The sequence below is a fragment of the Oryx dammah genome, unplaced genomic scaffold, assembly GCF_014754425.2.
Source record: "Oryx dammah isolate SB20612 unplaced genomic scaffold, SCBI_Odam_1.1 HiC_scaffold_5, whole genome shotgun sequence".
Lineage (NCBI taxonomy): Eukaryota > Metazoa > Chordata > Mammalia > Artiodactyla > Bovidae > Oryx > Oryx dammah.
In genome coordinates this window covers 92,904,434-92,927,082 of record NW_024070189.1, presented here as the reverse complement: position 1 = coordinate 92,927,082, position 22,649 = coordinate 92,904,434, and the positions used below count along the sequence as shown (strand labels likewise).

Here is a 22,649-nt window from a genome sequence, read left to right as displayed (position 1 = left end):
TATCCTTTTTCAAAATTATTTTTATTGAATATAATCGCCCCATGACTTTATGTAAGTTTACGATGTTCAATATGTTGATTTGATACATTTTTCAATTGCAGTATGACGATCCCCTTGGAACTCAGGTCTCCTGCATTGCAGGCAGAATCTTTATCATCTGAACTACCAACAGGGCGTTAGTTAACACCTCTACCACAAATTGCTGACCATCTTGTTCTGTTTCTGGGTCTGTGTGAATCTCTTCTTGTCCCTCCTGAGACCTCTGGTCTCCTAAGACTCCGAGTGGGGCCTGCTCTCCAGCTGCGGTGGGAGGGCTTCTCATAGCGGTGGCTTCTCTGGTGGGCTGCAGTAACTGTGGCTCCTGGGCTCTAGAGCACAGGCTCAGTAGTTGTGGTGCAGGGCTTAACTGCGGATCTTCCCGGATCAGGGATCCAACCTGTGTCTCCTCCACTGGCAGGTGGATGCCTAAGACTCCTGTCGAGCCGGGGTTTGGGTGAGGATGCCCCAAGGGTGGGGGGTTCCTGGATCCCTGAAAGCAGGAAGCCTACATTCTCCTTCCTCTCCTCCACCTCAACCCAGAGATTTCCTCATCTCCCCAGACACTTTCCTGTGGGTGGGGCTGTGTGAAGACAGATTTGCTGCCGGGGGCCATAGAGACTGAGGAAATCTACATAAACCAGAAGGTCAGGATGCAGGCGGTAGCCTTCAAAGACAAGAGACGGGGATCCGCAGGCAATAAAGGTTAGGCATCTCGGGCGAGGTTGGGAGAGGTTGGGATGGGAGGAGCGAGGAGCTGAAAGTGAAGGTTGCAGGGCTCCTCCCCCGCTCCCCAAAATGTGTGTGTGTCACCCAAAGGCTCACACGCATTAAGATGAAGATCAGAGTTCCCTACTCCTTATCTTTGCCCCAAGAAATCTGTTGTGTGGAGGATTCAGTAAACCAAGATGTCTGAGCTCCCTCTCCCATACTCACCCCTGCCCCAGAGCTCCGGGCAGGTTTCCTCAAGCCTCTCAATGACTTGCCCACAGCTGCAGATGACCCTAACTATGAGAACATCACCTTTACCTTCAAAAACCAGAACCAGCCAAAGGGCAGTCATTCACCACCCAAGAATAAGGGTAAGCAGCCACCCCCCGCCACCCAGCCCCTATCACACGGCCCTGGGAGAGGTCTGTGGGAGGGCCCTACAGGAACAAAGGGCAGTGTGTGAAGCTCAGGGTCAATGGTGTGGGGGTGTGGTGGTGTCGAGGCTTTGTGTGACAGTGGTGGGGGGTAGCTGTGTAGGCGATGATGAAGAGGACAGTGTGATTGTGTTGATGGAGGTGTTGGTGAAGGTCTGGGTGTCGGTGATGCTGGTGGATTGGGACAGGATCATCTAGACAGAGCTGATGAAAGTATTGATGAGGTCCTGATGACCTGTTGATAGGGACAGTGCTGGCAAGGACAAGTATTGATGCTGGTGATGGGGATCATACGAGGGCATCATGGGGACAGTGCTAGGGACCACTGCTGGTGGTGCTGCCTGGGGTGCATGCTAGGGGCAGTGTGTTTGATGGCCACAGCTGCTGATGGTACTGAGAACAGTAGGTATAGGTGAAGAGCTGTCAGTGATGTTAAGAGTCAGTGCCGATGGGCTGAGCATTGGTGTTGGGCCCTGGAGATGAGCTGTCCTACCTCTATCCCAGTGCCAGCCGAGTCCAGGCCACCCTCAGACACTGCCCAGGGACACCACTGGTTGCCTAAAGCCATGATGAGTCTGAACACCTTCTTGACTCTGTCCTGCATGGTCCTCTTAGCTGTGGTCCTGGTGAAGAGTGAGTGGGGTGTTTCTTTCTGCTGGCAGAGGAAGGGGCTGGGGGCAGTGGGGAGGGGTCCCCAGAAGCTGGGGAGGCCCAGTGCTGCTCCCATCTGCAGAACTCGGGTGATTCCAAAGTTTTTCTAAGGTTTTCTTGCCCTCTGCCCCACACATCCTGAACAGATTCCGAGATGTCCACGGAGCTGGTGGTCTTGAAAGAGGAGCTCTGGAACGGTGAGTGGAAGAGCTGGGTCGGGGTTGGGGGAGTAGGGCGAAGTGAAGGTGACTCTGACAACTCCAATCCACCCCCTTAGTCTCCACTTCGGTGCAAGAGTACCAGGAAGAGCAGAAGACTCAGTGGGGCAACGTGAAACAGCATGTCATTGCAGCCAAGCAGAGCATCGACAGAGTCATGAGGAACGTCCAGGAAGGGAACCCAAAACAGAGGCAGCTGGCCACAGGTGCCCTGGCAGACCTCCCTGGGGCGAATATGCCTCCGTGCCCAGTATTGGGTTGGGTGCTGGGGAATCTGGGGAGGGGACAGCAGGGGTCCTGCCCTCCCCGAGCACAAGGTTTGGAGGGGTGATGGATGTCACCCCCAACAAACACACCCCGAGTCACTCAGGGAGTATATATATATGCTGCTGGGAACTCCAAGTACTTTGGGATTGTGTGACATCTTTTTCGGGTTGGGGGTCGGGCAGGGAAAAGGCTTCCAATAAAGCTAAGAGTGTCCCATCTCAGCTTTTTCCTGTCTCCCCACCACTCCAGTCCTAAACATAGACGAAGTCAAGAAAACACTACAGGAAATCCTCAATATACTGAAGACGTCAAAACCAAGTAAGCTGGGGCCAGGGGCAGCAAATGAGGGCGGCCCCGAATTTGGCTCCAGGTTCTCTTCCAAGAATGGGATCTGTCTGATCTCGGGTCTCCATCCTTCACCCCCGCCCCTACTCTGCAGGTCCCACACCTCAATGAGTGAGAAAACCTCACAGCCCTGGCTGCACCGTGGAGGAATGACAGCACTTCTTCCATGAAGAAGGAACATGGGGACCCAGGCTGGTCGGAAGCTGCCCTTCCTCCCACATGTAGAAAATCGCATGTCTTGCGAATGAGTGTTGTGGAGCTGCATGTGTGCATGTGCGTGCGTGTGTCAGGGTAAGCTCTTCAAGGAGGGTGGGTATTTCAGTGTGTCGCACAGGAAGGTGTTGTGGGTGAATGTTGATGGTGAGTGTGGTGTGCTTCCGGGTCACTGTGCATGGGCATACATACACGTGTGGGCTGTGGCGTGGCGTGAGTGTAGTTCGTGTCACTGTGTGCGGCTCTGGGGACCACAAAGGCGTGTCACTCTAGGTGTGGGTGTTGGTGACACGTGTTGCAGGCGCCCACTTCACCGTCAGCGAAAACAACGCCTGTGTCCTGCTGGGTGTTGTGTGATGCAGGTGTGAGGGGGTGGAGTGGTGGGTACGCCGTGGGAAGGTATCACTGTAATTGTGGATGAGTGTCCTGTCACGCTATGCCAGTGTGAACAAGTGCGTGTCCACACGAGTGTGCCTGATTGCACTGCCAAGGGTTCAGAGCAGTCCCCGCATGTGTCCATTTGTTTCTGCACTCACATTTTGTGATTCACGATGATAAAGCCCAAAGGGAGACCACATGGCTTTCCCGTCTGTTTGGTGCGGCTGGGGGGCTTTGGGACCTGGTCGGGGAGGGTGCGTAAGTGTGCAGAATGGAGAATGGGAAAGGTCATGTGGGGAACACGTGGACCTGATGCCAGGAGCCCTGGGGGCAGCAGGGAGTGTGAGAACCAAGGCACCCAGTGGATCACTGTGTCCATGAACCTGTACCCAGGGGTGCTAAGTGTTTGTGGACTGAGAGGTCCAATGCTCTTGGACCAAAACAGAAATGAAGGTTTTCTTCTGATTACAAGGAAAATATAGGGGAAAATGAACAGACTAGAAAAGTAGCATAAACGGGCCTGAAAGAGTTAATTAATCCTAGGTTTATTTTAAATGTTACTAATCTGTAGTGTCTGTAACTCTGTCCTTCACAAGGCTAACTCTCTGAATCTGTGAATTACACCCAGCATCTAACACTCTAATTCTGTGTGAATTACATCCTGTTCCTGTTGTTTTACACTCCCTTGTAGCAAATCACGGCTTGCAGCATTCTGCATTTCAGAAAGCAGGTCGCCGGTAAATAACCAGGAGAGCAACGGACCCAATTATTGGGTTGCCTGACACTGTGTACTTAGTCGCTCAGTCATGTCCGACTCTTTGCGACTCCATGGACTGTAGCCCTCTAGGCTCCTCTGTCCATGGGGATTCTCCAGGCAAGAATACTGGAGTGGGTTGCCATCCCTTCCTCTGGGGGAATCTTCCCAACCCAGGGATTGAACCCAGGTCTCCCGCATTGCAGGCGGATTCTTTACCTTCTGAGCCACCAGACACTAGCTCTGACTGTTTTGAAATAATGCAGGAAGAAGAAAAACGCAAGACCTTCACCATTTTGATCCTTGCCACCAACCCGCACCCCAGGACTTGAAGCCCCACCTATTAGACTTCTCCTGATTCCCCAGGGCGGGGCATGGGGTTGGGGGCTGGGGAATGGTCTTGAGGCTCCAGGCAGCTGCGTTCCCTCTTTGCCTGGCAAAAAATAAAACTCTTTCTTTTCTCCTCCAAACGTAGTCTCCGTGCTTCTGTTAGACATCAGTGCACAGAGAATCAAGATATTGACATTAACGTCTCCCTAAGTGTGCATGGCCTCACGGATATATGAGCCCCTGAGTACGGTACTATGCTCCGGCATGTTATCTGTCCACAAAGCATGTATTCAGGGTCGCAAGTTCCCTCAGAGAACTTGTGCCCACGGGCACGCACACGGACATGTTTGTCCGGAAGGTGAGCGTACGTATGACCCAAGACGAGCAGACGCACATGTGCCTGACACAGAGCCCCTTGTTTATCATCAGACGTGCACTCCTGAGCAGGGGATGACCCATGCCCCTGTCCCCTTGATTGTGGGCCAACCGAGGCCAGCGAGGCCCCTGCCCGGGTACCTGCGCCCTTAAGTCGGGTTCCACGGACACGTGCGCCCCACTGCGGCCGCTCTCCGGAATCGCCTCGCGCGCCCTGCCCACACGCCCGTCCCATCGCTGCGCCTGCGCACGCCTCCCTTTTACGGCGCCGTAAAGCAGCTCGGCCAAATCGGCGGCCGCAGGTCCGGGTGAGATCCCGCCCGCCGCGACCCCTCCCCGGCCCGGGCCGCGTCCATTTCCCGACCCCCTCCCCGCGGGCCTTTGGGTCCTGGGCCAGAGTCTCGGTGTTCGCGATCCCCGGTCATCCTCTACCTCGTCCCATCCGCCGGGGGTGGGGAGCACGAGGAGGGTGGGCTCCTACCCGGTACCGTTGTCTGGTCCACACCCGCGCCGAGGTCACGGGATCCCGGTCTTTCCGTGGCTTAGCTCACCAACCCCATGGCAGCCGGGTGGAGGGGTTTCTACGCTCTCCGTCCCATCTCGCGCGCTGGGCCCTCCACATGTAGGCGGCTGCGCAGCGGGGCAGGACGTCCTGGAGCTCCTAAAATTCCCTCTGGTGCGCTTTTCATCCTCCACACTGACCCTAGTTGGGGCCCTGTCTCAACCTCCCCAGATCCCTCCGGCCTCTGGTCCCGTCCCTGCGTAGTGGGGGGTCGGGGCTCTCAGCTACCCCTCCTGGCTGTGGGTTTGTGTGTGTGTGTGTCTCCGAGCCCTTGACACCGCCTATCCGCGGCCATTCTCATCGCAGATCCACAGAGAGTTTGTCTCAGCATCCCCTAGGGAGTTTCTCCCCACAGCCCCACTTCCGGGTCTTTCCCGCCACCAATGGCTTCTCGTTCTGGAGTGGGAGGATCACGGCGCCCCCTCCTGGCTCCGCTAACACCCCGGGTCCGATAGTCCGCCCCCTCCGTCTTGTTTCCCACAGTGCAGCTTGTTTTCTGGAAAGCACGAGGGTGAGGGGCTCTCAGCGCCTTCCCTGGCCACCCCTCCCCTCTTTTTACCAAGGCGGGTCTACTCCAAGAGGCATGCTTCGTGCCTGACAAATTCGGTGTGCCCGAAGGTGCGGGTTTAGAAGGGTTGCCAGCATCCTCTCCTGGCTCTCTCCATGTGCCTTGCTTGTTCCCCAAGGCCCCAAACCCTCCTGGCCCTGGGTCTCGCCACACCCCCTTACTTCTCTCTTCTGACTTCACCCTGGGAAGTCAGCGCTGTTGGCTGCCGGAGTGCCTGAGGTGGGGGAGGGATTACTGCCTTGTCCTCTCACGGCTCCTCACCCTCGTCCCCTCCTTGCCCTAGGTCTGAGGCCCTGCCCCCTCCCCACACACACGTCTTCTCGTTACTGGCACTGGCTTGAAGGGTTCAGGATGATGCTTTTAATGCACAAAGATCACCTGGAGCTCATGGGTTGGGGAGGTTTCGAGTGCCAGGAGGATCTGGGTATCTCCTCCCACCTTCCCTCTCCATCAGAGAATAGAAGTGTTACTTGCTCAGTCGTGTCATGATTCTGCGACCCCATGGATGGTAGCCAGCCAGGCTCCTCTGTCCATGGGATTCTCCAGGCAAGAATATTAGAGTGGGTTGCCATTCCTTTCTCTAGGGAATCTTCCCTCCTCAGGGATCGAGCTCAGGTCTCCCATGTTGCAGGCAGAGTCTTTACCATCTGAGCTACCAGGGAAGCCCTCCACTCGCCTCCCTCCCAAGCCCTCTCCTGGACAAGGGTATAAGCCTCATGAGGGAGGTATGCTTTATACGCAGGCGGATTCTCCTTTCCTCATCTCTTCCCACGTGGGAGATCAGCAATGGCATGCACACGGGAGGGGGTTGGGAGGGGTCTCCTTCCCGCCTCTGACACCCACGTTTCTTCTTCTCCCTGCAGGGCGGCGGCATGGAGGCGCGCTTCACGCGTGGGAAGTCGGCGCTGCTGGAACGCGCGCTGGCTCGGCCACGCACCGAGGTGAGCCTGAGTGCCTTTGCCCTGCTCTTCTCTGAGCTGGTTCAGCACTGCCAGAGCCGCGTCTTCTCTGTGGCAGAGCTGCAGGCGCGCCTGGCCGCACTGGGCCGCCAGGTGGGCGCCCGCGTCCTGGATGCGCTGGTGGCTCGCGAAAAGGGTGCCCGGCGCGAAACCAAGGTGCTGGGCGCCCTGCTCTTCGTTAAGGGCGCCGTGTGGAAGGCGCTCTTTGGCAAGGAGGCCGACAAGCTGGAGCAGGCCAACGACGACGCCCGCACCTTCTACATCATCGAGCGCGAGCCGCTCATCAACACCTACATCTCGGTGCCCAAGGAGAACAGCACGCTCAACTGTGCCAGCTTCACCGCGGGCATCGTGGAGGCGGTGCTCACGCACAGCGGCTTCCCCGCCAAGGTCACGGCGCACTGGCACAAGGGCACCACGCTGATGATCAAGTTCGAGGAGGCGGTCATAGCCCGAGACCGGGCCCTGGAGGGCCGCTGATCCCCCCCCAAGATAAAGGAAGCAGACAGCCCCCTTCCCAAGTGTGTCTTGTGTCTTGTTTGAGGGCCTCAGAAATCCCCTCAACACCTCTGCTGGGGACTTCCCTGGCAGTCCAGCGGTTGGGACTCAGCACTTTCACTGCTGAGAGTGTGGTTGGAGAACTAAGGTCCTGCAAGCCACACAGGGCCCTGCCAAACAAAACAAACCCCACCGTGACCCAGGCCCTTGCCTCAGGCTGCTGAGGGTGGCCAGAGGCCTAATACAAGGGAGAAGTGGGGTGGGGGCAGATTTGACCTAGCTTGGGAGTTGTGGGAAGTGGGGTAGGACGCTGGGGTGGGGCAGAGGGTAGAGAAACCAGGCCCAAGGAGCTGCTGATTTGGCTCCAAAAGTGAAAGCCGCTCAGTCGGGTCCGACTGTTTGCAACCCCCATGGACTATACAGTCCATGGAATTCTCCAGGCCAGAATACTGGAGTGGGTAGCCTTTCCCTTCTCCAGGGGATCTTTCCAACTCAGGGATCAACCCAGGTCTCCCTCATTGCAGGCAGATTCTTTACCAGCTGAGCCACAAGGGAAGCCCCCTGCTGGTTTGGCTTGGGGGGTGGGGGGAATGCTAGCACTTTCTGGAATCACAGCTGGAGGCCATCCATCTGCAGAAGAGGTGTGGGGCAGTGGTTTTTAGGGTTCGGGCAGGGGTCGGGCTGAGGGAGATTCCTTTAGACCAGGGGCTGGCTCTACTTTATGTGAAATACCAGAGAGTGAACAGCTGCCTCCCTACCCTCCAGCCTCTCTGGTTACTCTGCACCCACAGGGGTAGGCAGCAGGAGGTTGAGGAGTGCATGTAGCTGTGCATCTAGAAAACAAGCAGAAGGTAGTTTGTCAACTCCCCTCCCCCGACTTTTTTTAAGACCTTGCTTCTCCCGGTGTGGTCTTGGGGCTTGGCATCAGCATTTGAAACCAACTGGGTGTCATCTTGGGGGCTCTGAAGGGCTCCGGTACCATAGTCTTTTATGTCTCAGCAAAGAAGAGAATTCAGTGAGTGGCGAAGTGATAAGAACAAGACACTAGCAAGGCTTTACAAGCAGGTGGGTGAGAAATGCCACACCCTGAGAATTTAGCTGGGCTACAGTTTTATAATCAAAGGCAAAGTGCGGAGGGGGAGAAGACCTCCTTTGTCTTTCTTGAGTAGATGTCATGCTTCTATCATCAGCTCCTTCTCCAGGGTGGGCAGGGGAGCTTTCTTGTCCCCATGTGGTCAGACTAGGGCTGCAAATTATTCTTGTGTGCAGTGAGCTTGTCCCAGGAATCACTAACTTACTGAGTGTTCTGGGCAGAAGATGGGGCTCATGTCACCATTGTTTTACTGTTTTGGGTCATGTCCTGAGCTTCTGATACACGGTTATGTTGCTAAAGCCTGGTTAATTTTGTGGTTAAGCAAATCTGCTTTCTTGAGCAATCATTAATGTACAGGGGTCTCCCATATCTTTCTACTTACAATCCCCTAGCACGATTAGCTATCTAATAACCTACTTTGTCTGTTTGCATACATGCATGCTCAGTCACTTCAGTTGTGTCTGACACTTTGTGACCCTATGGACCGTAGCCCTGCCAGGCTCCAGAATCCTGGGATACTCCAGGAAAGAATACTGGAGTGGGTTGCCATGCCCTCCTCCAGGGGATATTCCCAGCCCTGGGATCAAACCCTCCTCTCCTACATTGCAGGTGGATTCTTCACGCACTGAGCCACCTGGGAAGCCCCTTTTCTCTGTCTCTATCACATCTTGAGAGCCTGTCGGAAATGCAGACGCTCAGGCCCACCCCAGACTAACCATCAGAGTCTGTATTTTAGTGAGGTCCCCAGGGGATTCCTGTGTGCACACTGGGGTGGCTGCCCCGCCCCCCACTCCCCAGAGTTTCCAGTTCTGCAGATCTGGGCCCCAGCTGGGGATTTGCATCTCTAACAAGTTCCCAGGAACTGCTGGTACTCCGAAGGGGGGGTGTCAAGGAGGGGGCCCATTTTGAGAACCCTGGCCCTTGTGGCTTGCTTCTCGAGGGGAAATGGGCAGGCTCTCTGCAAAATCATCTGGGTGCTTAAAATAGTTTGCGGTTAATTTCTGAACATGTGAGCCATGCCTGGACACACCTTCCTTGTTAAAAAAGAATGATTACCCTTCAGGTGAATTGCGCCCTTCTGCCCACCACCCTTGGTCCCTGATCACTCCTTCCTCCCCCCGCCCCCCCCCCAAGGAAAGCCCTTCTGGACTTTTTGGGGGGAAATTTCTTCAAATTTCCACGTCCTCTCTCTCCCAGCCCCAAGACCTGAACAAGTGTGTTTTGAGAGGGAATCTCAGACGCTTTTGCTTGGGTCCCCCTCACGGCTTATGAGAAGGGTTTAAGGGCAGAGTGGGTGCGGCTTTTCCACTGACTGGAGGGGGATACAAGATGGGGAGATGGGGGTGGGGTGGGAGTGCCAGGCTTGGTCGAGGGCAGCTTCAGTCATCCCAGCAAAGAGATGAGACTCAGCACTTTGCCAAGGAGGTACTGGGTGTCAACAGGAGAAACAAAACAACCCTGTGTAGCGCACAGATGATCAGGAAATGGCTATTGGGGTTGGGGGGTCGGAGGGGAGGCAGCTCCGGGCAGCTGGGAGAGGGCTAGCTGGGGTGGCAGCCTGAACCAGGGGTGAGGAGGCAGTGGCGGTGCCTGGAGGATAGCGAGCCAGAGGCTCTGGGAAGCTGGATTTCAGAGGGAGCCGCGGGAATCACCTTCGTGCTGAGCAACCCGAGGTCCTCAGGGACCCTGGAGAGAGAGGCTTCCGGGCCCACTGGGGCAGGGCCAGATTGCAGGAGCGAGGGGCAGGAGGTCGGGGTGGCGGGACAAGCTCCATTCAGAAGCCCAGCAATGAAGGATGCCCTAGAGCGGCGGTCCCCAGCCTTTTGGGCGCCAGAGACCTGTTTCGTGGAAGACAATTTTTCCATGAATGGGGGATGGGAGAGGGGAGTTTTGGGATGATTCAAGCACATTAAATTTACTGTTCACTTTATGATTATTACACCAGCTCCACCTCAGATTATCAGGCATTAGATCTCAGAAGTTGGGGACCCCTGCCCTAGGGAAATAGGACAGGGGGAAGGAGATACAGTTGGTCTCCATAGGATGCTTGGGAGCTGGGAGAGGAGAGCCCAGGGTCTTTTGCTTCCTGCAGACGATAGGTCAGGACTCAGGACAAAGGGAGAAGGTTTGGGACAAGATGAAGGATTGTGGGGCCAGGTCTGTTAAGGGCAAGGGAAGGATGCAGGGAAGGAACTAGCAGCCACAGTCCTGCAGGTTCCCATCACAGGGGCTCTGACTTCGGATGCTTGGGACTGAAGCCCCCAGATGGAGGGGAGTGGAGTGAGGATGATGAACCCAGCACCAATCCTTGGTGAGGCAGGCAGGCAGCATCCTTCGTTTCACAGCCCCCTGAAGCAGGTGCTGAGAGCAAGTCACATGTCACTGTAATTCAACCGATATTTATTGAGCGCCTACTCTGTGCCAAGCTCTGGGGACACCGCTGAGAACAAAGGCCCCTGCTCACCTGAAACAGATCAGTAACTTACACAACCTGCTGAAAGGAGAAGAGGCTTTGGTGCAAAAGCACAGTGGGGTAGAAGGGATGGGGAGTCAGAGATGTCCTTCTAAATGGGAGAGAGGTGGGAGGAGCATGTGCAAAGGCCCTGTGGTGGGAGTTAGCCTAAATGTTGAAGGAGCAGTGAGGATGCTGGTGGAGGAGAACCTGGGGAGTTACAGCCTGCAGGAGGGGTCCACACAATCAGAAGCCTGTGAGACTCCGGCTTTTTCCCTGAGCTGGAAGGAAACTTCTGGGGGTCTTAGGGCAGTGAAGAGGAAGGCCTGGGTGAGCAAGGAGGGGCCTGCACCAAGGCTGAAGCAGGAGGGGGTGAGAAGTGGGGGGATTCTGAATGTGGCTTGACTGGGGCCTTGGCTCTTTCTCATGGGTTTGGGAGGGGGCTGGTGAGAGAAAGAGGTGGCGAGGGTGACCCCCTGTCAACCTGAGCAGTCTGGAGGCAGAAGCCTGAGTTCCCATGAGGAGAGGTTGGGTAGGCAGCTGTGCACTGGCTCAGGGTTCTGAGGAAGGGTTTGGGGGAGAGAAAAATCTCGGGGTGGTGCCAGGGAGAGTGAACAGCTGAGTGGGGGTTCTAGCCCATGTTTCACTCAAGGGGTCAGCTTTGTCCCCACCCTGTTCTGGGCCCCAGGGAACCCTCCAAAGCCTCCAAACGTGTGGCTGGGGCTTAGCCTGGCCCTTGACTCTTAGGATTCTGCGTGGTCCTGGGTGGCCCATTGTGGGTCTCTCCTCTTTCTCGAGTGGGCCCGAGAATCACATGAGCGTGTCTGGCTCTTCCTTTTCTAGACAAGAAACAGGGTGGGCAGGTGAGGTGCTTAACCAGGGGCAGCCTAAGATCCTGGTCTGCCTCCCTCCATGGCTCCCCAGAGATGTGCGGCTGACCTTGGTCAAATTTGGGGTTGGTGCTGCCCCGGCCTCCCAGACCCTGTGTGGGGGTGGGCCTGGCAGCTGAGGACCCAAACAGGCCTCCAGGTGACCTGTCCACCTCCCCCATGAGCTTCTCCAGCCTTCTGTGTACTGGGCCCTATTCTGGACTGAGAACTACGTTCACGGCAGTCCACTGCCTTGCCCTGCAATATGCTTGAGTGTCTAGGGGTGTCCTCTGCTCCATCAGACCCGAGTTTTCATCTTCAGGTCCTGCCTAGTAAATGCTTCTTATAATGAAGTAGGCAAAAAAAAAAAAAAAACGGGAACTATCCATGCCATTTCAGTTCCTGGTACTCAGAGGTGGCCCCGGGCACCACGTTCTACAATTCCCAGCATCCCTGTTGCACACCTGGAGACCAGAGCCAGCAAGGCCCTGAGGAGAGGGCATGAGGGGCCGTCATGGCCCCATTCTATTGATGCAGATGGGTGGTGGGGGAGCATTGGTGGCCTGAGCTGAGGTCTCTGTCCTCTGGGGCCAGGATATGGGTCTATATCAGGAGAGGGTGAGCTGGGGATGGAGGAGGCACGCTGGGGTCTCAGGTGTTCCCTGCTGCTCCCTGGTAGGCTGGGCTGCCAGGCACTGTGCCCCAAAGGGAAGGGGGCTTCTAGCCTCCAAACTGGAGGGCAGGGGATTCTCAGATTGGGAACTCCAAGCACTTGAGGGCAGGGCAGTGGTGACGGCCCGCTGGGCTGAGAGGGATGGGCCCTCAGGGATGTTGGTGGGGACACGGGAATGAGTCTGCTGCTTCTGCTTGCTGGGGGTCCTCAGGGTCTTGCAGTGGGTCGGGCTGTTCCCGTGTTCAAGGTGGAGGAGTGATGAAGAAGGGTGCAGCTGGAGGGTGGGCAAGGGCACCCAGGTGGCAGGCCAACACTCAGCACGTGGCCAGCCGGTCACACACCCAGCCATGCAGGTTGCTGCCACAGAAGGCGTCATTCCACTTCCCAGAGCCCAGCATCATCACGCAGTTCTCACCCTGGCCCCCGTCATTGGGCTCCCCTGGCTGCCAGTTGCTGGAGCAGAAGGCTTCAGGTCAGAGGATGAGGAAGGAGGAAGGGTCCCCTGGGCCCTCCCCACCCCATCACTGGATTTCCATCACAATTCCCAGCAGCCTGGAGACACCACCCTCCCTCCCTCGAGTCTAGTCTGAATCCAAACCCTGACCATCTCCCTTGGGTTCCATCCAGAAGCTCCCCAAGGCACATACCCCCCCAAACCCTCCTCTCCCATCACAGAAAGGCTCCCCTCCCCTCCAAGGGGCCCCTCCTCTACATTCCCCTCCTCTTTACCTATAGTCCAGGGGCTGATTGTCCATCCAGATAAACTCCCCCTCAATGTCCAGGTCCCGAAGGCCAATCCAGGAGCCCCTCCAGTTGGCGCGTTTGGTCAGGAAGTCCTGGAGAGGAGGACAGGGCTGGAGGGCTGGGGAGATGTGCCTGGGTTCCCCCGCTCCCACCCCCAGGAGATCGGGGTAGGAATCTGCCACCTCCCCTGCAGAACCCAGGCCCACCTGCTCCTCTGGGCTGTGGATGCTAACCAGCCGCCCGTCCAGGTCTTCGCAGGCGTACCGGGCCTGGATCCATTTCTTGGCGCCCTCCCCGAAGTAGTAGCACTTCTTCTGGAAATAGATCCATGCCTCGGGGCACGTGTTGCACACAGAGCCTGGGGTGGAGGAGAGGCTGAGGGGGGCAGCTGTGGTGGGCACCATGGTGGTTGCTGTGGTAGTTGCTGTGGTAGTTGCTGTGGTGCTGGGCACCGTGGTGGATGCTGTAGTGGATGTTGTTGTCGTGGGTACCAAGGTGGATGCTGTGTTGGGTACCGTGGAGAGCGCAATGGCGGGTGCCGTGGGTACCACAGGCAGGGTGGGTGGCAGCATCTCTCCTGGGGTCTGGGCTGAAAAGCAGATCAACCCCAGGGCCTAACAGAAAGTCTCCTTCTTCCCTGGAGCTCCCGTGTTGATGTACATGTGAGACCATCTCCACGGCAGGGGCACCTCAGCCACCACCATCATCAGCACACCCCCCTCACTGTCAGTAACATCGTGATCACCAGCACCCCCACCACAGGTACCCACAATGGCCAGTAGCATCTCTCCACCACCAGCTCCACGGCCAGTGCCAAGCCAGCCACATCTTAGTGTCCAGTGCCAACAGCACGAGGAGGCCAACACCGCCAGTATCACTTTCTCCACTACCATCCCCACCAACAGCTGCCGCCCTGCAGTAGCCCTCGCCACCATCATGGCCATCACCCCCCAACCAGCACTCTTGGTGACTTTCTGGGAAATTGAGATGATTTTCTTCTAGTTGGTCAGGGGAGTCTGTGGTGAGGGTAGGGTAGGAGAAGACTGGAGGGCTGGGTCCTGACGATCTCCATCAGGGACCACCATGGTCTTTCTTCCCTTGCCCCAACCCCAAGGAAACTCTCAGCCACTCATCACCACCAGCACTGCCAGTTGGGAGGTTAAAACCACTCTTATTGGACTGACTCTCTGATTATTTAAATTAGATTTTCTTAGAGTGAAATTATGGAGGGCTCCATAGCTTGGCTGGAATTTTTCTAAGGAGCCATGGGTCCACCGAACTCTGAGGAGCCCTGGGGAGACTTCCCACACATCCCACTGTAACCAGAAGTCAGCCCTCTGGGGGGAACAGCGTTAAAACAGAAGAGGGCATCTCTGGTCCTTCAAGATAACTTTGGGGGATGATGCCCTGGCTCTGGGTCACATGATCATGGAGAGACAGCCACCGAGCTGGGCTCAGAACCCAGGCCATGGGGCCAGATTTTGGGGGAAGGAGTCGGGTCAAAACGAATGAGATCCAGGTTCCGGTGTGGGGGGAAGGGCACGGCGGGGTTTCTTGCTGGGATTCCCACAGCCACCCCAGGCCCCAGGGGACAGACTCCTCCACACAGAGCAGAGATCCTTCCTCTTCTCTGACCCAGCTGGGGCTTCCCAGAGGGGTGAGGGGATGGGTCTTCAGGCAGAAACCCCCAGGTTCCACCCCAGGTTCCAGGCACAGTGATTGAACCCTTTCTGCACCTTGCGGGACCACCCCTATGACCCTCGGGACTGCCAGCATCATCTCTCTCATAGTCACCCCTGGGAAGACCCCACGGTTCCTCTGGTCCACACTACTGCGAGGTGACTCCCTCTTTTGCCCCCTAGCTGGGTCAGACAGTCCTCCCCGAGGGCTGTGGCTGAAGGCCTCCTACCCACGACCCTCCCCTGAGTGGAGATGGGCAGAGGTGAGATCAGTAAAGAGAACCCATTTTTGGAGAATGCTCAACATCTTTACCTGGAGGAGGAAAAAGCGTGGAAGCCCCCCACCCAGGTCAGTGGAGGGGAGCTGCTGGAATCAGAAAGGGTTTTCTCTAGTGTCCCCATGTCGGTCCAGCCACACACACGAGCACACACCCATCCACACTGTCATGCGCACACCTCTACAGCAGGCTGGAACAGGTCGCGCCCAAGGTCTCGCGCATGCGCTGGCAAGCCCCCTCCCCCACCCCACCCCCACCCCCAACAGGGGCACATGCTCACCGTTGGACGCGCGTAGCTCGATCCACAACTTTCCCACCTCCTCTTGGAGTCTTCCCAGTGAATCCAAGGCCTGACGCATCTCATTCAAGCCTTGAGTGGTTGGGTCAGGGGTAGTGGGGTAGGAGTCAAAGTGTTTGTTTTTAATTTGCGGAGGGGCGGGGCACAGACCCAAGCATACCTCCTTGCCCCCTACCCCCTGTTCCTCCCAAGCCGCTCACCGCGGGACTTCAAGTCACTCAGGTCAGCTCGAAGACCATCCAGGTTCCAGGAGAGCTCAGACTCTGATGGGGGTGGTGGCAGGAGCAGGGCTGGTGTCAGGGATGATGCCCCTGAGCTGCACAGCCCCACCTTAGCTCTAGAACCCAAGGCTGCACCCCACCCCGCCCCTAGCTCTCACCCTGAGATTCCATTCTCTTCTGTTCAGTCTGGATTCGTTCCATGTCCTGCATCATCTGGGCAGCTGGTTGCAGGGGAGGGGGCTCAGTGGTAAGCAAATTCTCAGACTCACCCCCCAGTAGTCCCTTCCTGACACCTCCTTTCCCATTCTCCACCCCCCAACCCAGCGTAGTCTCTTCGCCTGAGTCTTTAGAGTCACCTGCCCATTTTGCAACTCATGGAGGGCTGGAGCCCTGTGTCCACATGTTCATCCATCCTCCTTAGACCCTAAGCTCAGCTCACTCACCCTGGGATTTCTGGGCCATCTGGTCACCCTTGTGTCTTTCCAAGTCCTTGGACACCTGAGAGACTGGGGCAGGGGGAGAGAAGACCTGTTGAGCTAGGAGTGCAGGCTGGCGAATCACCCCCGACCCCAGCCCAAGTGCACAGACCCCCAACACATCATCTGGATAACCGCAGCTGTTGCTTAATTTAAAAGCAATTTAAAATTGTTCTTAATTCCAAGGACACGAGTACAAGCAGATCTGGTTTTATTTCTCTTGGCAGCTAACGCATGTTTTACAAGACAAAGGTCTGTGGCGACCCTGCTTTGATAAAGTCTGTGAGTGCCATTTTCCCAGCTGCATTTGCTCCCTTCCTGTCTCAGTGTCACATTTTGGTAACTCCTGCAAGTTTTCAAACTTTTTCATTCTGGCTGCCTCTGTTATGACGGTCTGTGGTCAGTGATCTTTGACGTCACTCTGATAATGGTTTTAGGGCACCAGGAACCACGCCCATATACGGTGAACTTAATTGATGAGTATTGTGCGTGTTCTGACTGCTTCACTGACCAGCGGTTCCCCCATCTCTGTCCCTCTTGTGGGGCCTCCCTATCCCCTGAGACACAACAATACTGAAATGAAGTCAGTGACTATCCTTACAGCAGCCTCCAAGTGTTCAAGTAAAAGGAAGAGTCACATGTCACTCACTTTAAGTTAAAAGCTAGGAATGATGAAGATTAGTGAGGAAGGCACCTGGAAGGCTGAAACAAACCAACAGCTAAGCCTTTTGTGCCAAACACTTAGCTGAGTGGTGAATGCAAAGGAAATGTTCTCAGAGGAAATTAAGAATGCTACTCCAATAAAGACACAAATGATATGAAAGTAAAACAGCTTCGTAGCTGATACTTCTCAGTTTTGATACTTGATACTTTCTCAAGTTCTCGTGATCTGGAGAGAAGATCAAACCAGCCACAACATTTCATGAAGTCAAAGCCAAAGAAGGCTGAGCGCCATAGAATTGATGCTTTTGAATTGTGGTGCTGGAAAAGACTTGAGAGTTCCTTGGACTGCAAGGAAGTCAAACAGTCAATCCTAAAGTAAATCAACCCTAAATATTCATTGGAAGGACTGATGCTGAAGCTCCAATACTTTGGCCACCTTACGCAAACAGCCGACGCATTGTAAAAGACCCTGATGCTGGAAAAGATTGAGGGCAGGAGGAGAAGGGGGCGGCAAAGGATGAGATGGTTGAGATGGCATCACCAACTCAATGGACTTGAGTTTGAACAAGTCTGGAAAATAGTGAAGAACAAGGAAGTCTGGTGTGCTGCAGTCCATGAGGTTGCAAAGAGTTGGATGTGACTTAGTGTCCGAACAACAGTAAAGCCTCATCTAGAGCAAGGCCCTAACTCTCTTCAGTTCTTAGCTGAGAGAGGTGAGGAAGTTGCAGAAGAAAAGTGTTCAGCCCGCAGCCCGCAGAAGTTGGTTCATGAGGTTTAAGGAAAGAGGCCGCCCCCATAACATGAAAGAGCAAGGGGAAGGTAGCCAGTGCTGGTGTAGAAGGTTTAGCTAGTTCTCCAGAAGATCTAGCTAATTCATGAAGGTGGCTAAACAAGACATTTTTGTTGTAAATGAAATAGCCTTGTACTGGAAGAAGATGCCATCTTTCATAGCTAGAAAGGAAAAGTCAATGCCTGGCATCAAAGCTTCAGAGGATGGAACTTCCCTGTGGTCCAGTGGTTAAGAATCAGCCTACCAATGCAGGGAACATGAGTTCAATCCCTGGTCCGGGGAGATCCCACATGCCTCGGAGCAACAAAGCCACTGCAACCACTGAGCTTGCATGCCTTAGAGCCTGAGCCCCACGACAAGAGAAGACCCTATTCTCCACACGTAGAGAAAGCCTGCAGGCGGCAATGAAGACCCAGAGCAGCCAATAGATAAATAATTTTTTAAAAAGCATCCAAGGATAGGTTGACTCTTTTGTTAGGGGCTAATGCAGCTGGTGACTTTCAGTTGAAGCCAGTGCTCATTTAACATTCTGAAAATCCTGGGGCCGTTAAGAACTATGCTAAATCTACTCAGCTCATGGTCTATAAATGGAACAGCAAAGCCTGGATGGCAGCACACCTGTTTACAACATGCTTTACTCGGTATTTTAAGCCCACTGTTGAGACCTACTGCTTAGAGAAGAAAGCTCCTTTCAAAATATGACTGCTCATTGGCAATGCTCCGGTCATGCAAGAAACCTGATGGAGACAGACAAGGGGATTCATGTTGCTTTCATGCCTGCTAACCCAGCATCCATGCTGTGGCCCATAGATCAAAGAGGCATTTTGACTTTCAAGTCTTATTCTTTAAGAAATACATTTCGTAAGACTAGAGCTGCCAGGCTTCCCTGGTGGCCCAGACGGTTAAGAATCCTCCACTTGCAGGAGACCTGGGTTCGATCCCTGAGGGTTGGGAAGATCCCCTGGAGGAGGGCATGGTAACCCACTCCAGTATTCTTGCCCGGTCATCCCCATGGACAGAGGAGCCTGGCAGGCTACAGGCCAAGGGTTCGCAAAGAGTCGGACATGACTGAGCGACTAAGCATGCCGAGCGGCCACAGTGATTCCACTGATGGATCTGGGCAAAGTCCATTGAAAACCTGGAAAGGATTCGCCACTCCAAATGACATGAAGAACAAGTGTGATTCATAGGAAGAGGTCAGGCTACCAACGTTAATGGGAATTTGGGAGGCGTTGATTCCAGCCCTCAAGAGGGTTCAAGACTTCAATGGAAGAAATCACTTCAGATGCGATGGAAACAGTGAGAGAACTCTAATTAGAAGGGGAACCTGAAGACAGGCTTCCCTGGTGGGAAGAGTAAAGATGGTAAAGAGTCTGACTGCAATGCAGAAGAAGCAGGAGACCCAGGTTCAATCCCTGGGCTGGGAAGATCCCCTGGAGAAGGGAATGGCAACCCATTCCAGTATTCTTACCTGGAGAATTTCATAGACAGAGGGGCTTGGCGGGCTACAGTCCATGGGGTTGCAAAGAGTCAGACATGACTGAGCAACTAACACTTTCACTGAAGACGGGACTAAATTGCTGCCATCTCAGAATAAAACCCTCCAACAGCAAAAAAGATTATGACTCGCTGAAGGCTCAGATGATCAGCAATTTTTTTAGCAAGAAGGTATTTTTACATTAATGTATGTACACTGTTTTTAGACCTAATGTTATTACACATTTAACAGACCGCAGTATCATGTAATCATAACTTCTATATATACTTAGAAACCAAAATATTCCTGTGACTTCCTTTATTGTGACATTGGCTTTATTCTGGAAACAAACACTTGATATGTCTGAGGTCTGCCCGTACTTAGGAAAGTGCAGGCAAGAGTCCAGTGAACCTATGTACCCTTCCGCCACCCAGAACGAAATGCAAAAGCAGCAGGCATTTCTCAAAAGCTCACTGGACTCAGTTCTCAGCTCTTCAAAAGTCTTTTTTTTTTTTTTTTTTCCCTGCCTCTTAGCACTAACATGATGCCTGTTTTACAGGTGTGGAAGCTGAGGTACAGAGCAGGTAGGCATCAGTTCCATCAGGCACAGCTCAGAGCCTCCCCTCCAAGAGTCTCTGGGTTTTCATCCCCCACCCCACCTCCTCGGGTGAGCATAGACTGACCCTTAGATCCTGGGAGAGACCCTGGAGCCCAGACTTTGTCTCTCATCCCACACCAGTCAGTGGCAGAAGCAAGACAAGAGCCTGGTTTCTGCCCCGCTGCTGCCCTGCGCCTCCCCCCTCAGCCCCTCCATACCGTTCTGGGCAGCGGTCTCCTCCAGCTGTTTTAGATTCCGTGCATTTTCCCAGTCTGGGGCATGGGAGAAGGGGTGGATGAGGGAGAGGAGAGAAAGGATATATTTCGGGTGTTCCCGTCCATCCACACCCCACTTGCCAGCTGGAGATGGAGGTTTGGGGTGGGAAGTGTCCCAAGGTGGGGGGATGAGGGAAATTGGGCTCCCCAGGATCTGAGAGTGGAGGTCTGGGAGGGAACATGAGATGGGGGTCTCGGGGGTCAGGGGTGTCCTCACGCCACAAGAGAAGCAGAGTCAGCAGCCCAGCCCACAGCGCCGTCGTCACCAGGGCCAGCAGGGCCAGCTGCGTTCCCCTACAGCAGCACGGCCTCCGCCTTCTGGAAAATTTTGTGAATTCTGCCAGGAACAGGGGGACAATAGGGGGTGCAGGGTGAGGCTAGGCTCCGGCTCGGCCGGACTTCCCATCACCCAGAGTCCTAGGAGCTCGTCCAGAGCCCACAGTGGAGCAGAGGGTCTCAGTGGACCCCCAGCCTCCTCTGGACATTTACCCACATGCTGGTTTCATGTCCGTCAGCGATTGCCACCACTCCCCATCTTTGTCCATCCCTGCATCTCTGAGTCTGTCCCTCTGCCAGTCCAGCCCAAAGACGGCTGCTCCTTCTGCCCACACTCCAGTAGCCAGCAAGCCTGACATGGTGCCAGGTCACTGTCCAGAGAGATGCGTCTGGGGGCCAGGAGCTGAGATCCCCCCTACTCCACAGACCCCCCTTCCTCAGTCGGCCGACTGATGCCCCTTCTCCCTGGTATGGATTCAGTTACCCGTCTGACCCCAATGCTGGCTCCCCAGCACCATCTCAGGAAGACTGGGTCCTCCTTCCTGGGCCCCCAGCCCCCCGGCCCCAGCCCTCACCCTGATGCCTATTCCCTAAACACCAGACACTGGGTCTCAGTTCTTCCCCAAATCCAAACTCTTCCCTCACCCCCTCGGGGCTCCCCCAGAACTCTACCTTGCTGCTCCATTGCAGGCCCGGGTCCCCTCCCCTCTGCCCGGCTGTGAGGAGTCATTGTGCTGGATCCCACTTGTTCTGAGTCCCCTTCATATGGCTGTCAGTCTATCAGGCTCCCCTGTGCCCCAGCTGGAGCTGGGTTTTTTTTTTTTTTTCTTCTGGTTTTGAGGGTGTTGAGTCAGGGAAGGGAGTGGCCTGAAGCTTCCTTTGTCTGCCTGGCTCTGTGCCAAGAACCCCAGTCAGGGCTCACCTCCCTTCCCTTGCTGGGCTTTTGCTAAAAAATCACTCTTCATTCCAAATAGAGACCTTGGAGCCCCACTCCTCTCCTGGGTGGAAAATAGGAGGTCAGAGTTCTTGATTTGACCAGGGTCAGCTTCAGAGAGTTCTCTCACCTGAGTAGGAACTTTCCTCCATGGCACCGCTGCTTGGATTCTCCCAGTGATGGGGTGCTCACTACCTGTCAAGGCAGCCCACTTGATGGGCACAGTGGTGGCAGTCCTGGCTGGAATCTGGGTTTTAACAGGGGGTGAGGGTTAGGTGTCAGGCTCTAGTTACTCACACAGGCCAGCACCTGGGACCTGAGGAGTGCAATGACCATTGGCTGGCTTTGTTTAGTCGATGACTGGAAATCAATGCTGCAGTTAACTGGGGGATGCAACTGGTGTGGAGGGTGAGCGGCCTGAAGCCAGAGGTGGGCAGCCAGGGCTCCATCACACGTGAAGCGCAGAGCAGGTGTTCCATCAGGGTACACCCGAGTCATCATGGCAAGTGGCTTAACCTCAAAACCAATTTCCTCATCCACCACATGACAAAATTAAGGTATTCTACCCTGGAGAAGGCAATGGCACCCCACTCCAGTACTCTCGCCTGGAAAATCCCATGGATGGAGGAGCCTGGTAGGCTGCAGTCCATGGGGTCGCTAAGAGTCAGACATGAGTGAGCGACTTCACTTTCACTTTTCACTTTCATGCATTGAAGAAGGAAATGGCAACCCACTCCAGTGTTCTTGCCTGGAGAATCCCAGGGACGGGGGAGCCTGGTGGGCTGCTGTCTATGGGGTCGCACAGAGTCGGACACGACTGAAGCGACTTAGCAGCAGCAACTCCATAGGGTGGTCTGCTCTAGGTGAATGTGTAAAGTGCTTTGGGACATAGCAAGCACCGAAAATACCATCAGCTATTGTTACTGTTGCTGCCAGTGCAACCTCAACCCAGGACTCAATATTTCTGAGCCTCAGTTTTCCCCTCTGTAAAATGGGGCAACCCATGAGCCAGGGTAGGACCAAATGAGATAACAGTGGACTTAAGGCTTGTGGCACAGCTGCACACAGTGGGTCTTCAGATCTTAAATATCTATATCAAGTATCCATTCTGTGCCAGTTCCTGCTGGGAAATGCAGACTCTGTCATCCAGGCCTCAGCTTCCTTCTCTTCTGACACGCCCAAGGCATTTTTAAAAGTCTCTTGACTCTAAAGTACCTACTAGGTGCTGAAGAGCATGGGCTTTGCCATCAGAGAAGCCTGGGGTCCACCAGCTGCCCTGCCTTGCTGGGTGACGATGGGCAAGTCGCTTCCCCTCTCTGAGTCTCAGAGAAACGGAGAAGGGGACAGCCAGGCTGTCGCTCAAACTGGGTCTTTTGCCATCCTGGAGGAAGCCAAAGGGGTCACCATCTTGTGGCCGGACATGCCCGAGCCCGTGCTGACCAGACCTGGGACCAAGTCCTGGCTTCTCCCTAGACGAATGACTCAGTTTGCCCATCTGTAAATGGGGCGAGTGGCAACACTGGCTCCCCTGGAGGCAGCACTGGAGGTGCTGGT

General features: G+C 55.0%; 3 protein-coding genes across 7 annotated transcripts; 2 read left to right on the top strand and 1 right to left on the bottom strand.

The window, feature by feature from the left end:
- Positions 1-624: 624 nt before the first annotated feature.
- Positions 625-4,473, top strand: MCEMP1 (mast cell expressed membrane protein 1). The gene is made up of 7 exons (XM_040240559.1): positions 625-741; positions 1,029-1,118; positions 1,686-1,814; positions 1,979-2,029; positions 2,110-2,256; positions 2,567-2,635; positions 2,757-4,473. Exons 1-7 carry the CDS (start codon positions 690-692, stop codon positions 2,771-2,773), a joined length of 555 nt encoding a protein of 184 aa, XP_040096493.1. The 5' UTR covers positions 625-689; the 3' UTR covers positions 2,774-4,473.
- A 490-nt stretch (positions 4,474-4,963) lies between these two features.
- Positions 4,964-7,318, top strand: TRAPPC5 (trafficking protein particle complex subunit 5). 4 transcript variants are annotated; one of them, XM_040240555.1, is made up of 2 exons: positions 4,964-5,020; positions 6,706-7,318. In XM_040240555.1, the coding sequence occupies exon 2, from the start codon at positions 6,715-6,717 to the stop codon at positions 7,279-7,281; it is 567 nt and encodes a 188-aa protein (XP_040096489.1). In that variant the 5' UTR covers positions 4,964-5,020; positions 6,706-6,714; the 3' UTR covers positions 7,282-7,318. The 4 variants fall into 4 exon arrangements, with proteins under 4 accessions (XP_040096489.1, XP_040096490.1, XP_040096492.1 ...); XM_040240556.1 differs by having other exon boundaries at positions 4,973-5,014; XM_040240558.1 differs by lacking the exon at positions 4,964-5,020 and adding an exon at positions 5,368-5,388.
- A 3,457-nt stretch (positions 7,319-10,775) lies between these two features.
- Positions 10,776-21,080, bottom strand: FCER2 (Fc fragment of IgE receptor II). Of its 2 annotated transcripts, none has more exons than XM_040240552.1 (10): positions 20,834-21,080; positions 20,103-20,222; positions 19,829-19,882; positions 16,050-16,112; positions 15,765-15,827; positions 15,586-15,648; positions 15,368-15,457; positions 13,337-13,719; positions 13,116-13,222; positions 10,776-12,839 (listed from the first exon to the last, which is right to left on the bottom strand). In XM_040240552.1, exons 1-10 carry the CDS (start codon positions 20,889-20,891, stop codon positions 12,701-12,703), a joined length of 1,140 nt encoding a protein of 379 aa, XP_040096486.1. In that variant the 5' UTR covers positions 20,892-21,080; the 3' UTR covers positions 10,776-12,700. The 2 variants fall into 2 exon arrangements, with proteins under 2 accessions (XP_040096486.1, XP_040096487.1); XM_040240553.1 differs by having other exon boundaries at positions 13,337-13,488; positions 20,834-21,076.
- Between the last annotated feature and the right edge of the window lie 1,569 nt (positions 21,081-22,649).